Below are 17902 nucleotides of genomic sequence, written 5' to 3'. Positions count from 1 at the left end.
GTGTCTTTCTAGCCGGGGTGTGTGTGTGTGGGGGGGGGGGCGGATTGAGCCAAGCGGTGAATTTTTAAGTTTGTTCCTGCTAACTCACAAGCTTGTTCCTGTTAACTTTTTTCATAGCTCATCCTGCTAGCTCACAAGTTTGCTCTTTTTAACTCTTGCCTGGTACCTCACAAGCTCACTCCTGTTAACTCTTTGCCTGTCTACTTAAGAAATGCTACTTCAGTCATTTTAATTGGCATTATTCTCATTATGAGAAAAGTTGAGCACCTTTTCATATAGTTAAGGACTGTTTGCATTTGTTTCTCTGAACTTTCTGTTTATTTCTTTCATACGTTTTAAAATATTGGCCTTTTGGTCTTTTTCTTATATAGTGAGATAAACATTTTGTGTATGATGTAAGTTGTAAATATTTCCTGAGATTGTCACACTTTTACTTTGCTTACAGAATCATCTTTTCTTAAGTAATTTCTAAATATGCATAAGCAGTTTTATTTATAAATTTATTTTACTGCTCCTGGATTTCCTCCAATCTTTTATCATGAAAACTTTCAAACATACAGAAAAGTTGAAAGAACTGTGCAGTGGACACCCATGTGTCTATCATTTAGATTCTATTACTAATATGTTACCATACTTGTCTTATATTTCTATTCACTCTATCCGTTCCTCTATTTATCTAATTCACCTAACTTTTCAATGGATTTCAAAGTAACTTGCAGACATCAGTACACATTCCCTAAGTAATTCAGGCTGCATATCATTAGCGAGAGTTCAATATTTGTTAGTGATTCTTTTTGTTGTTGCTTTTAATTTTCTGTATTAATGAAAGATCCTCCCACTCCCAAGATGGAAAGGAATTCATTCATGTATTCTTCCATTCCAGTTGTTGGGTTTCCATTTTGACATGGGGATTTCTGGATTATTTATGCAGGTGCAGGGTGGGAGGAATGGTTCCGATTCTCACACACACACACACACACACACACACACTTGGGGGGACTCTATTTTTTAATTATTTTTATTGAGATATAATTCACATACCATAAAATTCACCCTTAAAAGTGTACAATTCAGTGATTTTTAGTGTATTCACAAAGTTTTGTAACAATCACCACTACATTTATATATATATACACATATATATTTACACACATATGTGTGTATATGTAATATGTATCTTCCCCCCCTTCTGAACGGCTATCTGATTGTCTCAGAGCCACATATTAAAAATGTCAGAGGTTTGAGATGTCGCAGTTGTTACTAAATGTCCAGGTGTTCCGGGGTCCACTTCTGTTCCACTGGCCTGCTTGTCCCTCTATTCACACGTGTGGGACATCTTTGCGAACACCAACAGCCCTGGCCCAGGACTATGTAGGGGGTGTAGGAGAGGAGAAAACTAGTGGTCACGCCTCTTCAAGGCCTTTTATCAGAGAGCTTTTTCACTTTTAGTAGAGTACACCCCAAACAGAAATAAAAACTTTACTCCCCATCGACTGAGACAAAACCAGCTGGGCAGGAAGAGATCCACCAGGACACTCTGGGAAGAAGAAGAACCAGGAGTCAGGTTACCCTCAGGTCACCCTTCTCCTCTCCTGTCTCCCCAGGCCAAAGTGTGGCCCTGCCCTCTTCTGGGCATCTCCCCACTTCTGAGGACTAGTGGACCTGGGCCCGCGAGTGTTCCATCTAGCCCTATGCCTATAGTTGTCCCATAAAGACACCTGTATAGCGTGGCTGAGGCACCCAAAGGTTTGGGAGGTGAGGCCAACGGTGTCCAACGCCTGCCGAGCAAAGTCTTCGGGACTCACTCTGAACTGCTGGAATTTCATGGGACGTGTCATATTTGTGTCAACTATGGAGGGGCTCACTGTCTGCAGGAAGAAAGAAGGTAAAGAAAAGAACTCCCTGCCCAAGCCAGCCTAAGCTCCCAGGCTTTCTCTGAGAATCCCGGAGGTCCACCTGCTTGCTGCTCTACCACAAGGGTCTCGGAGAGCTCGCCCCTCTAGTGCATGCTCCGGGCCACGCCCTTTCAAGCCACGGTCCCTGAGACAACCCACCGCTTCTGAGGCTGCTCCACTAACGCCGTTCTGAGTCACCGTCCTCTGCGAAATCCCCTGCCCCAACCCCAGAGCCTCCACTGTCTCTAAATTCATACCCTCTGCCAGAGCCCCGCCCCTTCTGAGCTGCCACTCTCGCCTTGTCCCTTGGGAGCCCCGCCCCCGTGGTGACCTGCACAATGACTCCTTGAGAGAAGTACTCTGCGCCCACTGCTTGGGAGAAGCTCCGCACGAAAGCCTATGGAAGAAGGAGAGAGGGAGGGTCCCAGGCCCGCCAGCATCCCTATGCAGACTCATCCAGGCCGCCCTTGCCCCGGCGCTTGTCCCTGCTCCTAGAACACCCCATGGCTCCAGAAGGCCCCCAGGTTCCCTGCCCAAGTCCTCACCTTAACACCTGAATTCTTCCGTGTTCTAAGCCCTCCCTCTATTCCCACACACCCAGTCTCCGTTCCAGCAGGGCCAGTCTCTGATCTCCTTCCCACCTCACATGTTCTCTCCACCCCTAGCCTCTTCTCTTAAAAAAAAAAAGCCTGCTTCATCCACTGGACTGGGCCCCAGATGTCTGTCTGACTTACGCATAGGCCCAGGCTCAAGTGGGCTCTCTCTCTCTCTGTCTCTCTTTCTCTCTCTCTCTCTCTCTCTCTGTCTCTCTCTCTCTGTCTCTCTCTCTCTCTCTCTCTCTCTCTCTCTCTCTCTGTCTCTCTGTCTCTCTCTCTCTGTCTCTCTCTTTCTCTCTCTCTCTGTCTCTCTGTCTCTGTCTCTGTCTGTCTGTCTCTCTCTCTCTCTGTCTCTGTCTCTGTCTCTCTCTCTCTGTCTCTCTCTCTCTCTCTCTGTCTCTCTCTCTCTCTCTCTCCCCCCCTCAGGGCTTCTGCAGAAATATCAGCATGGCAGGGCAGCCGTTGCCTCGAGTCTGTGGGCTCTGGGTACCTTAGAAGCTGAGTACACTGATAAGAGTGGATAGGGTCTCCTGTCGAGCACTGAAGAGATGTTGATGATAACACCTTTACGCCTGAAGGAGGAAGCATTAATTGGAAGGTGAGGCTGAGAGGATCCAGGTGATTTCCCTACCTCTACCCCTGAGCCGAGCCCTAATCTGAGAAATGTCAGAGGGACAGGGAAGAGTTGGAAACATGGGTGGGACAGCTGCGGAAGGGGAAAAGCCTGGAATTTGGAAGGGGGAGGGTCTAGGGTGGAAGAGAAAAAGACTGCCTCTTACCTGGTGACCATTTGGGGCAGGACAATGGCGGTCATCTGTAGAGAAGAGTGGGGAGGGCCCCATTTTTCCCTTTCCAATCCTCTCACCTCCCCGCTCCTCAAGTTCACGCTCATCCCCCTGCCTTCCTTTGGGGAATAGTCTCCTACTACATCCTCCATGTCAGCCCAGTCCAGGGGAATGCTGGGGACCACCCAGAGTGGTCAGAGCTATGCTGACCTTGGACTTAGCCCCTCCTAGCCCAGTCTCACCTGGGCCACAGACATCATGTTGCAGTTTATAACATCCGAGAGTCTCTGGGGAAGAAAATGGAACCATCAGTCCTTGCCTTCACCAACCCTGCCTTAACTCCCATCTTTTGTTATTTCCTACCTTACTTTCCTTTTAACAAGGAACACATTTTTATTTTTTTTTAAGTAGCACCCACTAGAATTTAAAATGCACATGCCCTTTTATCCATCAATTCCATTTCTGAACATTTACTTCTTTCCAAGATACTCACACATGTGGGAAATGAATATGTCCAAAGATATTCATTACAACACTGTTTGTAATCACATGTAATAGGAAACATCTTCAATGCTCAAGTAAAGTAAGTAAAAAGAATGGGTCAGATATTTCTTCTAATTAGAATGATCCCACGATATATATCTACTTGTAAAAGGTACAGCACAGAACAGTAGGTTGCCTGCCATCCAGATAAAACCTACATATACAGGCTTCCATATGCATAGAGAACAAAATACCTACCACATTTTTAATTGGGGGTCTCTTTGGGGGAATGCTTTACAGAGAGAAGGGAGATTTTCACCTTCATTTTATAAACTTCTCCCTTGATTTTTTGATCAACAAACTTTTTATAGGGTCGGACGGGTGGCTCAGTTGGTTAGAGCGCGAGCTCTGGGCAACACGGCTGCCGGTTCGATTCCCACATGGGCCAGTGAGCTGCACCCTCCGCAACTAGAATGATGTCAATGAACTGCCGCTCAGCTTCTGGGTGGCCAGATGGCTCGCTTGTTTGGAGTGCGGGCTCTCAACCACAAGGTTGCCGGGGTTTGACTCCTGCAAGGGGTGGTGGGCTGCACCCCCTGTAACTAACAATGGCGACTGGACCTGGAGCTGAGCTGCGCCCTCCACAACTAAGACTGAAAGGACAACAACTTGACTTGGAAAAAGTCCTGGAAGTACACACTGTTCCCCAATAAAGTCCTGTTCCCCTTCCCCAATTAAAAAAAAAAAAAGATTTCAATTATTTTGAGAGTAGCAAGAAAGAAGTGACTCATCATGAACAAATGATGCTCAATAGCTGATTTCTCATCAGAAATCATGGAGGCCAGAAAGCTATGGGGAACATATCGAAAGTCCTAAAAAAACATAAACAAAAACCTGTCAACTAAGAATCCTATGTCTAGCAAAACCATCCTTCAAAGAGAAGGGAAAAATTAAGACATTCCCAGGTAAACAAAAGCTAAGGGAAATCATTACCAATAAACCTGTTCTGCAAGAAACGCTAAAGGGAGTCCTTCAGGCTGAAATTTAAAAAACACTAGAAAACAACTCAAAGCCTTAAGAAAAAAACCGATCAAGATAACTACATAGGTAAACAGAAAAGGTAACATTATTTTATTTTTGGTTTATAACTCCTACTTTTTTTCCTATTTAAAAGGCAGAAGTATAAAAAAATCACTATAAATTTATATTATCTATGTGAATGGGCACATAATGTATGAAGATGTAATCTGTGACAACAATATAAACAAGGATGGATGGATATGTATAAGAGCAGAGTGTTTGCATACAATTGAAAACAAGTTGGTATTATTAAAACTAGCTTGTTACTAGTTTAAGATGTTAATTGTAATACCAAAGCTAATAACTAAGAAAATAACTTTTAAAATATACATAAAATAAAAGAAGAAGGGAATAAAAATGGTCACTACAAAAATTAACTAAATTTAGGGGCCGGCCAGGTGGCTCAGGCGGTTGGAGCTCCATGCTCCTAACTCCGAAGCTGCCGGTTCGATTCCCACAGTGGGCCAGTGGGCTCTCAACCACAAGGTTGCCAGTTCAATTCCCTCAAGGGATGGTGGGCAGCGCCCCCTGCAACTAAAATTGAACACAGCACCTTGAGCTGAGCTGCTGCTGAGCTCCCGGATGGCTCAGTTGGTTGGAACGCATCCTCTCAACCACAAGGTTGCTGGTTCGACTTCCTCAAGGGATGGTGGGCTGTGCCCCCTGCAACTAGCAAGGGCAACTGGACCTGGAGCTGAGCTGCGCCCTCCACAACTAAGATTGAAAGGACAACAACTTGACTTGGAAAAAAGTCCTGGAAGTACACACTGTTCCCCAATAAAGTCCTGTTCCCCTTCCCCAATTAAAAAAAAATTAACTAAATTTAAAAGTGTTACTCTGGGGTGGCGAACACACAGTGTGACTTATGGATGATGTGATACAGAATTGCACACCTTAAATCTATGTAATTATACTAACAATTGTCACCCCAATAAATTAAAAATAAATTAAAAAAAAAAAAGCCTATAGCTAACATTAAAAAAAAAAAACATAAAAAAAATGTTACTCTGGGTGGTGAACACACAATGGGATTTATAGATGATGTAATACAGAATTGTACACCTGAAATCTATGTAATTTTACTAACAATTGTCACCCCAATAAATTTAAAAAATAATAAAAACATATATAAAAGGTTAAAAGAATTAAATTAAATTAAATTTTAAAAAATTAAAAATGTTAGTAGAAATAGAGGGGAGAAATAAGACATACAAAACAAATAACTAAATAGCAGAAGTAAATCCTTTCTTACCAGCAATTACTTTTTACAAATGGATTAAATTCTCCTATTAAAAGAGAAATTGACAGATTGTATTTAAAAACATCACCTAACTATATGCTGCTTACAAGAGATTCACTTTAGATACAAAAACACAAAGATACTGAACATGAAAAGATACTGAAAATGAAAAGATAGAAAAATATATTCCGTGCAAGTAGTAACCAAAGAAAACTGTGGTAGTTATATTATTGTCAGACAAAATAGACATTAAGGTATTTTTAAATATAAAAGACAAAGAAGGGTGTTATATTCTATAAAATATCAATGCAGCAACAAGATTATAAATTTATACAGACCAACAACAGAGCCCCAAAATACATGAAGCAAAAGACCATATACAAAAAATTCAAAATGGATCAAAGCCCTAAAATTATAATACTCTTAAAACATAGGGGGAAAGCTTCATGACATTGATTTTGGCAATTATTTCCTGGATATTACACCAAAAGCACAAGCAACAAAAGAAAAAATAGATAAACTGTATTTTTATCAAAATGAAAAACTTTAATACATTAAAAGTCACTATCAAGAAAGTAAAAAGGCAACTCACAAAATCAGAGAAAAGATTTGCATATTGTACATTGGATAAGGAGTTAATATCCATAATACATAAAGAACCTCTACAACTCTTAAAAACCAATGGGTTAAAGAAGAAATCACAAAGGAAATTTCAAAATACTTAGAGACAAATGAAAATAACACAAATACCAAAACTTATAAGATATAATGAAAGCCGTGCTAAGGGGGAAATTTATTGTTATAAATGCTTATGTTGAAAAAAAAATCTCAAATCAACAACTTAACACTATAATTTAAGGAACTAGAAAAAGAAGAACAAATTAAACCCAAAACTAACAGAAGAAAATAAATAATAAAGATTAGAGCAGAAAAAAATAAAATGGAGAATAGAAAAATAATAAAGAAAAATCAATGAAACCAAAAGTTAGTTCTTTGAAAAGATTAACAAAATTGACATTTATCTAGATTGACTAAGAAAAAAAAACCCCACTGAAATTACTAAAATCAGAAATGAAAGTGAGCTCTTTTCTTCTGTGGGCATCGCTGAAGCACCAGAGGCCAAAATGAAGTTCAACCGCTTTGTGACTTCTGACCGGAACAAGAACTGTAGACAGCATTTCAATGCACCTTCCCACATTTGCAGGAAGATTATGTCTCCTCCTCTTTCCAAAGAGCTGAGACAGAAGTACAATGTTCAATCCATGCCCATCCAAAAGGATGACAAAGTTCAGGTTGTACGAGGACACTACGAAGGACAGCAAATTGGCAAAGTAGTCCAGGTTTACAGAAAGCAATACGTCATCTACATTGAATGAGTGCAGCAGGAGAAGACTAATTGTATAACTGTTCATTTGGGCATTCACACCCTACAAAGTGGTTAGTTATCATGAGACCAAAGCTGAAACAGGACTGCAAAAAGATCCTTGAACTGAAAGCCAAATCTCGCCAAGTAGGAAAGGAAAAGGGCAAATATAAGGAAGAAACAATTGAGAAGATGCAGGAATAAAGTAATCTTACATACAGCTTTCAATAAAAATTAAAATGAAAAAAATGAAAGGGAGAAATTACTATTGCTTCTACAGAATTAAAAAAATTATAGAGAGCACTATGAACAACTGTACGCCAACAAATTGGGTAATCTAGAAGAAATGGACAAATTCCTAGAAACATAAAACTTACTACAAATGAATCAGGAAGAAATAGAAAACCTGACTAGACCCATAACTAGTAAGGAGATTGAATCAATAATAAAAAAAACTTCCCAAGGAAGAAAATCCCTGGCCAGATGGCTTCACAGATTAATTCTACCAAACATTCAAAGAACTAATGCCAGTCCTTCTCAAACTCTTTAAAAACGTTGAAGAGAACACCTTCTAACTCATTTTATGCAGGCAGCATTACCTTGATATCAAAGCCAGACAAAGACACTACAAGAAAAGAAGTTTACAGACCAATATTCCTTATGAACATTCATGTAAATGTCCTAAAAAAAAATGCTAGCAAACTAAATTCAGCAGCACATTAAGAGGATTATACACATGACCAAGTGGGATTTAGTCCTGGAATGCAAGGATGGTTTGACATATGAAAACTGATTAATGTAATACAACACATTAATGAAATAAAGAGAAAAAGCCACGTGATCATCTTAATTGGTGCAGAAAAAGCATTTGACAAAATTCAACACCCTTTCATGATTAAAATGCTCAACAAACTAGGAATAGTAGCAAACTACCTCAACTTAATAAAGATATAAATAATAAACATGAAAAGCCCACAGCTAACATCATACTCGATGGTGAAATACTGAAAGCTTTTACTGCTCTAAATGACTTTTGCCGTTTCTATTCAAAATAGTATTAGAAGTTCTAGCCAGAGCAATTAAGTATGAAAAGGAAATCAAAGGCATCCAAATTGTAACAGAACAAGTAAAATTGTCTCTATTCACAGATGACATGATCTTATATGTACAAAATCTTAAAGATCCCACAAAAATATCAGTGAGAACTAGTAAATAAATTTGCAAAGTAGCACTGTACAAAAGTCAACACACACACACAAAGACAAATCAGTTGCATATCTATACATTAACAACAAATTATCCAAAAGGGACATTATGAAAATGATTCCACTTATAATAGCATCAAAAAGAATAAATACACTGAGGAATGAACTGAATCAAGCAGGATAGCCTTATATACTGAAAACTATAAAACATTACTGACATATTAGAGAATAGATAAGTAATTGGAAAGACGTCCTGTGTACATGGATTGGAAGACTTAGTATTGCTAAGCTAATACTATCCAAAGTGACCTATAGATTCAATGAAATCTATTTTAAAAACTAACAGCATTTTTTGCAGAAATAGCAAAACCCACACAAAATTCATACGGTATCTCACGATTAGCCAAACTGATCATCTACACATCACTTCCACTTTGTGTATATGGCCAAAAGAATTAAAAGAAGGGACTCAAACAGATATTTGTACACTAATGTTCACAGCAACATTATTCACAACAACCAAAAGGTAGAAACAACGCAAGTGACCATAAGCGGATGAATGGATAAACAAAATGTGGTATATATATACAATGGAATATTATTTAGCCTTAAAAAGAAAGGAAATTGTGACACATGCTACAACATGAAAGACCCTTGAAAATATGCTAAATGAAATAAGCCAGGCACAAAAGGGCAGATACTCGATGATTCCACTTATATGAAGTACCTAGAGTACTCAAACTCATAGAGATAGAAAGTAGAATGGTGGTTTCCAAGAGCTAAAGGTAAGGGAGGAATGGGGTGTTATTGTTAATGGGTACAGTGTTTCAGTATGGGAAACTGAGGAAGTTCTGAAGATGGGTGATGGTGATGGTTTCAGTGAACTGTCCACTGAAATATAGTTAAAACGGCAAATTTTATGTGATGTATATTTGCTACAATTAAAAAAATAAAGAAAATTAAAGGAATGAAGTGCTGATACTTGCTCTAACATACATGAACCTGAAAACATTATGCTAAGTGACATAAGCCAGACACAAAAGGAAAAATATTCTATGATTCCATTTGTATGAAGTATCTAGAATCAGCAAGTTCACAGACGCAAAGACTAGAACAGAAATTTGGAGAAGGGTAGAATGGGGAGCTGTTTCTTAATAGGTCCAGAGTTTCTGTTTGGGATGATGAAAATCTTCTGGAAACTGACAGTGATGATGGCTGTACAACACTGTGAATGTACTTAATACCACTGAGTTGTACACTTTGCTTCAATGGTTAAAATATTAAATTTTATGTTATATATATATACATATATCTGACCATCGTTTTAACAATCTATGCTGATATTTCCATTGTCTCAGTCACATGTGGACCTGTTTGCATTATCATTTCTTTTGTTTGTAGCCATGATTTTTCTTCTAATTTTGTTGAGTGCTGGATATTTAATATAAAAATTGTATTGCCAATTTGAAGTTCTGGACTACAGTTGACCCTTGAACAACACAAGTTTGAACTGAGCAGGTCAATTGAAATAATATTTAAAAATTAAAAATACATCCTGATCTTGTTTTGTATATGTCTGATAATAATAACTAACACTTATGGAGCACACAACTTAGGTTTATGTGCATTCCATTATCCTAATAGCCCTATGAGGCCAACAAAAATATTTATTCCCATTTTATAGATATGAAACTAAGGCATAGAGAAATTAAGTCATTTATCCGAAGTCCATAACCCATAGAAAACAAAGCTGAAAATTTCACCACCCATGCATTCTTTCTCAGGAGGCTACTGAAGGATATGTTCCAACAAAATGAGGGGGTAAATTAAAAAATGCTATGACATTTGATAGAGAAAACAGGGGCTTCCTAAGAGAAGATTAAGGGAGGTCCCAGGATTTGTGGCAGAGGTTAACCAGTCCAGCAATAAGATAAAATTGCTTGAACTTTTATGTTTTTAGGTTACAGTTTGGAGTTGAAGTAGCGATAAAGACATAGAAACCCAAGAAGGTGAAAAATCAAGACGATGGCTAACTCCAGGGAGAAAAAAAAAGTTAAAGAAAGGAAAAATCATCATAGGCCACTACATGGCTCAGCTGTGAACAACGTTTTCAAATGCATTGTAATGTGATTCTGTAGCCACATCTACGAATTATCATGCTGGGGTACAGCAGCCTGGGAGGGGGTGTGTTTGTGTTGTGGGCACGAGTGTCTGTGAAGTAGAACTACTCCTCACCGTTCATTGTAGTCACTAAATAATGGCTAAAACTGAGAAATCAAAATGTATGCTAGACACATATTATTTAAAAGTATGAGTTATCTTTAACAACGCTTGTAGAAATATTTGACATTTTATAACTTTAATTTTAAAAAACCCATAAAGATAATAATATTTAATTTAAAAGAGGTAGGCATCTGAAACTGAGGTACAAGAGACCATGTGACTGCCATCAGAAGAAGTATGGGGATAAATGTATAGGTGATTAAGAGAAAAGAAGCTATGGGTTCAAGAATGACCCCAAACAAACATTTAGAAAACCAGACTCCAAATGGCAGGCAGTTTTTCCCATGGGACTCATTGCCCCTTAAAGTTAGCAGCAGGGAATATAAAAGGGCAGGACCAGACTAACTTGAACAGTTGTACCAGTTGGGCACTGCAGAAGGGAGCCCCATCCAAGGGGACCCCCTTCACATCCTAGACATCAGAGATGTGCAGCTTTGAAAACGATTTTCCAACTGAAAGCAACAGAGTACTTTGCTCTAACCAAGTTAGCGTATTGTGTGGTTTTCCAACAGGGGAGCAAGAACTACTGAGCGGGCTAGTACTTGGTTTCACTCACTTTGGCGACGTTGTCACAGTCGAGGATTTTCATCATGTGAGGTACATACAGCATGCCCACATTGTTCACTGAACGAGAAGGGACAAATTGTGTCACTTCAGCAGTCCCAGGGAGACCCGGCAGGGGCAGACAGAGGGCGACCACAGTAGGATTCCGGTCAGGGTGAGCATGAGGGCATTTGAGGGCAGGGCTCCTTCAAGAAGGCATGGACACATACCCAGGACTCCAATCTCCAGGTCCTTCAATCCTGCCTTAATGGCCTCGTAGATCTCCAAGCCCCCGGTGAAGTCGGCCTGGATGACTCGAGTGACCCGGCCGTGAAGCCGCTCTGGGAAGAGTGACAGTGGGAGCCAGGCCCTGAGCTGGAACCCAGTCCCACCTCTGCCCCAACCCTACCTCATCCTTCCCTGGGCCCAGATACAGCTGGAGCCCCCTCCCTCCTGACACGCCCCGCCGACCACGCCCTTGACCACGCCCTTGACCACGCCCTTGACCACGCCCCTGACCACGCCCTTGACCACACCCCCGTCTAGCCCGCCGGCCCGCCCTGTGGGTGGTCACCTATCTCCTTTGCCTCGTGCTCCAACTTGCTCAGGTTTCGACTGATGAGGACGATGTTCAGACCTCTCCGAGCGAGCTGTGGGGGATTCAATCATGTATTTATCCACGAAATCCACGAATGTGGACTGTGTGCTGACTGCGCGTTGCAGAGTTGCAGGTGCTGTGGTTGCTGAAGTAAACAATAGAGAAAAACAAAAGCCTGCCCTCCTGGAGCAGGCTTCCCGGGGAAGGAGTATTCCAGGCAAGTGCAAAGGCCCTTGCACAAGGGCTGGCAGCGTAGAGGACAGCATGGAGTCTAGCAAGCACTGAGCACAGTGACCTGCTGTGCAGCAGCTCAGCGAGGTGGGCAAGGGACCAGATTACAGGGCCTTGAACGCCCCAGTGAAGACTTTGGCTTTTGTTCTCAGTGCTATAAGAATCCAGTCGTTCAAGTGTTCGTTTCTTTCTTCATTCATACATTTATTTAAAATATGTTTACTCAGCACCTGCTCTTTGCTGGGGACACAAAGTGCCCATGACAGACTCAGTCTCACGTCCTCCTCTCTACCCTCCATTCAGTAGCCAGAAGGCTCCTTCTAAAGCACGAAGCTCTCCTCCTCAGAACCTGCCTTGACTCCCCAGGGCCCTTGGGACAAAACCATGCTCCTCCCCCTGGACCTGTGTGGCCTGGCTCCAGCCTGGGTCTTCAGCCATACCTCCTGCCAATGGCCCGCTATGGGAGTCCAGGCACTGCCAACAGTTCATCTAGCCCCAAAAGCATCCCCTGGATTTTCCTGTGCCTGGGCTTTTGCACATGCTCCTTCTGCCTTGAAAGCCTTTCCCCTTGAAATAGAGTTAGCAAACATTTGTGGAATGGGTGCTAAGTAGCATTTTGGTGCCTGTCTGTCCCTCTGCGTGTCTGAGGGTGACATGTTTTGTGGGACTGAGTGTCCATCAGCTTTGGAGGGAGGCTGGACACAAACATCTCAACAGCTCCTAGAACCTGAGAGGTTGATGCTGTGAAGGGCATTCAGTCATTCAACAAACATTTACCCAGCATCTGCTTGTACCTGGCCCTGTGCTAGGAGGCACTGACCAAGACAGCCACAGCCCTGCCCTCACGGGGCTCACGATGCAGTGATGGGACAGACCAGTGCCCAGCATATCACCCCAGCTTCCCCTCCCTTTTTGCCCAGTCAAGGACATCACCCCAGCTTCCCCTCCCCATCATTCCCCACATTACAACTTCTCCCTCTGCTGGATTATCCCCATCAGCATGCAAACTTGCCATAATCCTTCCCCTCTTCTCTATTCAGGCATTGGCTCATTTCTCATCCCCCTGCCCCTCCTTCATTCAACACTCCAAGAAAGGATTGTCTACACGGGTTCTCCTCCCGTCCCCTCTTGTACCTACTACAGTTGGGCTCCCCCACACACGGCATGCAAACCTCTTTAGTTACCAATGACTTCCGTTGTTGGTGAAGCCAGTGCTGTATTCTCAGCACCTCCCAGGCGCAACTGACGTGTTGATCACCCCCTCTTCCTGAAAACGTTTTTTACCTGGCTTGTAAGATCTCTCCTCCATCCCTGGCTTTCCTGCTACTCTGCCTCATTGCTTGTTCCTCCTCATCTTCCATACCTCTTAACTTTCGGTGCTCCAGGGAACACTTTGGTGATGATTCAGACTGTGTTCCCCTTCTCCATCTACACCCACTCTCATGGTTATCTCATCCAGTTTTGTGACTTTAAATGTCATTGGTATGTTGATGATGCTTAAATTTATATCTCTGCTTGGACATTCCCTCCGAACTCCAGAGTACACACCCAACCGCATAGTTCTCAACTTGGATGCCTAACTGGCATCTCAAACTTAAAACGTCCCAAACTAAATCCTGCCTGTTTCCTGGAAACCTGGTCCTCCCTCAGTTAACCCCATCTCAGTAATTGCAGCTCCATTCTTTCAGGTATTCTAGTAAAAAATCTTGTAGTAATTTATTTTATGAGGCCAGCATTACCCTAATACCAAAAACCAAACAAATGTATTACGAGAAAATAAAACTATAAATCAATATCCCTCATAAACTTGGACACAAAAATCCTCAACAAAATATTAGTAAATCAAATCCAGCAACATATAAAAAAGATAACAGATAATGACCAAGTGGGGTTTATAGCAGGAATATAGGGTTGGTTCAACATTAGAAAATCAATTAATGTAATTTACCATATAAACAGACTAAAGAAAAACCATATAAATATCTCAGTAAACACAGAAAAATTACTTGATAAAACTCATCCTCCATTCATGATTAAAAACTCTCAGCAACGTAGGTATAGAATGAACCTTCGTTAACCTTACCAAGGACACATAAATAAAACATACAGCTAACACTATACTTAATGGTTAAAGACTGAATGCATTTCTCCTAAGAGCAGAAACAAGGTAAGGATGTTCACTCTGACCACTCCTCTCAACATCATACGGAATTTCCTAGATGATGCAATAAGGCAAGAAAAAGAAATAAAAGCTATACAGATTGGATAGGAATAATAAAATGGTCTATTCACAGATGGCATGATTGTCCACATAGAAACCCCAAAAAGCTGCAAAAAAGCTACAAGAGCTAAGAAGTGAGTTTAACAAGTTTTCAGGTTACAAGGTCAAATGTTTAATCATACTCCACATCCAATTTTTTCAGTAAATCTTGTCAGCTCTACCTTTAAATCAATCCGAAATTCAAGTACTTCTCACGCCTCAAGTGCTGTCACCCTGGTCTAAGACATGAGCATGTCGTGATTGGACTTTGCAAGAGCCTCTTCGCTGAGGTCTCTCCTTCCACACTCACCCCCTTCTAGTATCACATCTGTCTTTTGCTCAAAACCCTCCCCGGGTCTCATCTCACTCAGTAAATGTTAGTCTCCACAATAACCTACCAGATTCTCCACGATCTGCCCTGAAATTGCATCTCTGTCCTCGTCTCCAATTGCTCCTTCTCCCTTTCTGAGACAATCCCAGGGGCCACCTTCCTGCTTCTCCAACAAGCAGTGCTCCCTACCTCAGGGCCTTTACCCTGACTGCTTTTTCTCCCTGGAAATCCCTTCTCCCAATTATCCACATGAACGTCATGTCTTTCAGGTCTTTTCCCAATGTCACCCTGTCAGTGACACCTTTTCCGATCACTCTATATAAAAATGGGAACCCACACATCTTAGGGCTCCCTGTTCTCCTTTTGTGATTTTTTCCCCCTTCACCATTACTGCCATTTGACACACTAGACATTTTATTTATTTATCTTTTCTACACCTGTCTCCTCTCACTGTAGTGAACATGAGCTCTGTGAGGGCAAGGTCTTTTGATGTTTTCAGTCCAGTTTGTTCACTGCTGTACCCGCAGCACCTGGAAAGTGCCTGGCAATAAAGGTGGTCAATAAATATGTTTTGAATGAATGAATCAGGGGAATGTCAAGGAACTAGAGAAGCCCAGTATAAACACTTGCCCTCAGGCTGGGGAGCAGAGGGAAAGCTTCCTGGGGGATGTCTGAGGGTACCAGATAAAGTGCATGATTCTCAGCTGACAACAGGCAGACAAGAGAAGCTCCCACCACCCACAAGGTTCCGAGCCCTGGCTCACCTCATGTGCATAGGCCCTGCCGATGCCACCGGTTGCTCCTGTCACCACTAGAGAGGAGAGAAGGAGGAAGAGCAGGAGGAGCAGCTTGACACTTTGCCCCAGGCCCACTTCAGCCCCCCTCACTATGACCCAACCTTACCCCATTTTGGTCCTCATCCTTCATCTGTCTGTCTGGGTGTCTGACACCTGCTCCCCTCACCTGTAGCTTCGGGGACTCGGTGTCTGTCTTGCTCTGGTCCACCCAGCCTTCACCTCTCTTGCTTCCAGGAGCCCTCCACCTCCACCCCCGCCTCTGCTCTGATTGGGGGCCTTCACCTGTCATCTGTCCTGTTCCTGCGGCCCCCACCCCTACCCCCACCCCTACCCGCCTGGCAAAAAGCCCTCACCCCTCACCTGCCCAGGCTCCGTGTGCCCGGAGCCAAGGGGCACCCCGGCGTGCCTGGGGCAGCAGGTGCACATAGGCTGTGTAGCTCAGCCCCCAAGTCACCCACAGCAGCAGGCACACGGCAGTAAACATCCCCAGCGCTCTCAGTGCGTCCCACTCCGACTCCATTACAGCCCCCTCACGTCATCAGACCCAGCGCCAAAACTAGAAGGCCGCCTTTGGAAGCAGCTATTTCAACCCTCGCCTGTCTGCCGCCTCAGTGTTAGCCCCTCCCACACTGCAAGTCAAGCATCTGGCCCCGCCCCTCACTCTAACCACTCCGCTCCGCGTGCTTTCTTCTAGACGATGAGCCACGCCTATGAGCCCTAGCACCTTCCCTAAGATCTAATTAGGCTACACTTGGGCTGTATGCCACACACACCCACACACACACCCACACCCCGTCCCGTTCCCCAGACCGCGGCATCCCTGTGGAGCCTGAGAAAGCCTTCTGGCTTCTCCCACAGGGCTGGGCTTTGCGTGCCCACAGGTGACCTTTGTTTGGGTCGCTGAACTCAGCTGCTGATGGAGGCCTCATTTGATAATCACCAGAAAATTTTGTCAATACAGAGTTTATCAGAAAAACTTGACCTACAGCTTTGCTGTTCAGGCAGAATAAAAGCAAATGGCTTTACATAGCCTTGCTCCTCATTCCCCCTTTACAAATTCTATTTCTTTTTCTTTTTTAAACTTGTTCTTAGTGTTTACTATTGATTACTATTGTGGTAAAATATACAACATAAAACTTACTATTTACCCCTTTAATTGTACAATTTAACAGCATTAATTTATTCACAATGTTGTGCAACCATCACTACTATCCATTTCCAGAAATATTTCATCATCTTAAACAGAAACTCTGTATGCATTAAATAACCACTCCCCATCCTTCCTTCTCCCAGCCCCTGATAATCTTTCGTCTACTTTCTGTCTTGATAAACTTGAATATTATAGATAAGAGAAATCATACATATCTGTCTACATAGTCATTGCTGAATTCTTCACCTTAGAAGGACTCCTGTTGGGAAGCTATGCACCGATGCCAGCGCCTAGTCCACCCATCAAAGCAGTTTTGGAACTCTTTTTCTGGAATGGCCATCAGAGCTGTCGTCATATTACCTTTGATGTCCTGAATGTACTCAAAATCTCTTCCTTTCAATATTTCCTTTATCTTTGGGTAAAGAAAGAAGTCATTGGGGGCCAGATCAGGAGAGTAGGGCAGGTGTTCCCATACAGTTATTTGTTTACTGGCTAAAAACTCCCTCACAGGCAGTGCCTTGTGAGCTGGTGCATTGTCGTGATGCAAAAGCTATGAATTGTTGGCGAAAAGTTCAGGTCGTCTAACTTTTTCATGCAGCCTTTTCAGCACTTCCAAATAGTAAACTTGGTTAACTGTCCAGTTGGTACAAATTCATAATGAACAATCCCTCTGATATCAAAAAAGGTTAGCAACATCGGTGCAACAAGTTTGCGAACTTAATTGTTAAGCCTTCGTGTATATATATTGTCTGTGCTTTTGATTTCATATTTGTGAAATCTTTGCAAAATTCAATGTCGTGATGATTTTCCTCTATGTTTTCTTCTTATAGTTTCTTTTAAAACTTTGATTTTTCACCCATCTCCACAATGATTTCTTCTAAGAGCTGTATAGTTTTAACTCTTATGTTAGGTCTTTGGTTCATTTTAATTTTTGCATATGATGTAAGGTAAGGAACCAACTTCATTTCATTTATATTGTTTGGTTTTTTTTAAATCCAGGGACTTCTTTAAGCTTCAGTTCTGTATAATGTCAGATGTGTGGTAGAATTGGCAGAAGGCTCT

At 42.2% G+C, this 17902-nt stretch overlaps 1 protein-coding gene and 1 pseudogene across 1 annotated transcript; one reads left to right on the top strand and one right to left on the bottom strand.

The window, feature by feature from the left end:
• Positions 1-1165: 1165 nt before the first annotated feature.
• On the bottom strand, positions 1166-16210 carry LOC117035381 (very-long-chain 3-oxoacyl-CoA reductase-like). Its single transcript, XM_033129260.1, has 11 exons — positions 16051-16210; positions 15658-15779; positions 12048-12123; positions 11704-11814; positions 11487-11554; positions 3519-3563; positions 3271-3305; positions 2982-3063; positions 2227-2292; positions 1719-1868; positions 1166-1537 (listed from the first exon to the last, which is right to left on the bottom strand). Exons 1-11 carry the CDS (start codon positions 16208-16210, stop codon positions 1427-1429), a joined length of 1026 nt encoding a protein of 341 aa, XP_032985151.1. The 3' UTR covers positions 1166-1426.
• On the top strand, positions 7151-7650 carry LOC117034370 (60S ribosomal protein L26-like; annotated as a pseudogene).
• Positions 16211-17902: the final 1692 nt, after the last annotated feature.

The sequence above is a fragment of the Rhinolophus ferrumequinum genome, chromosome 15 (genome assembly GCF_004115265.2).
Source record: "Rhinolophus ferrumequinum isolate MPI-CBG mRhiFer1 chromosome 15, mRhiFer1_v1.p, whole genome shotgun sequence".
Lineage (NCBI taxonomy): Eukaryota > Metazoa > Chordata > Mammalia > Chiroptera > Rhinolophidae > Rhinolophus > Rhinolophus ferrumequinum.
The sequence above is the reverse complement of the archived record's forward strand: the minus strand, read 5'-3'. Positions and strand labels throughout refer to the sequence as shown.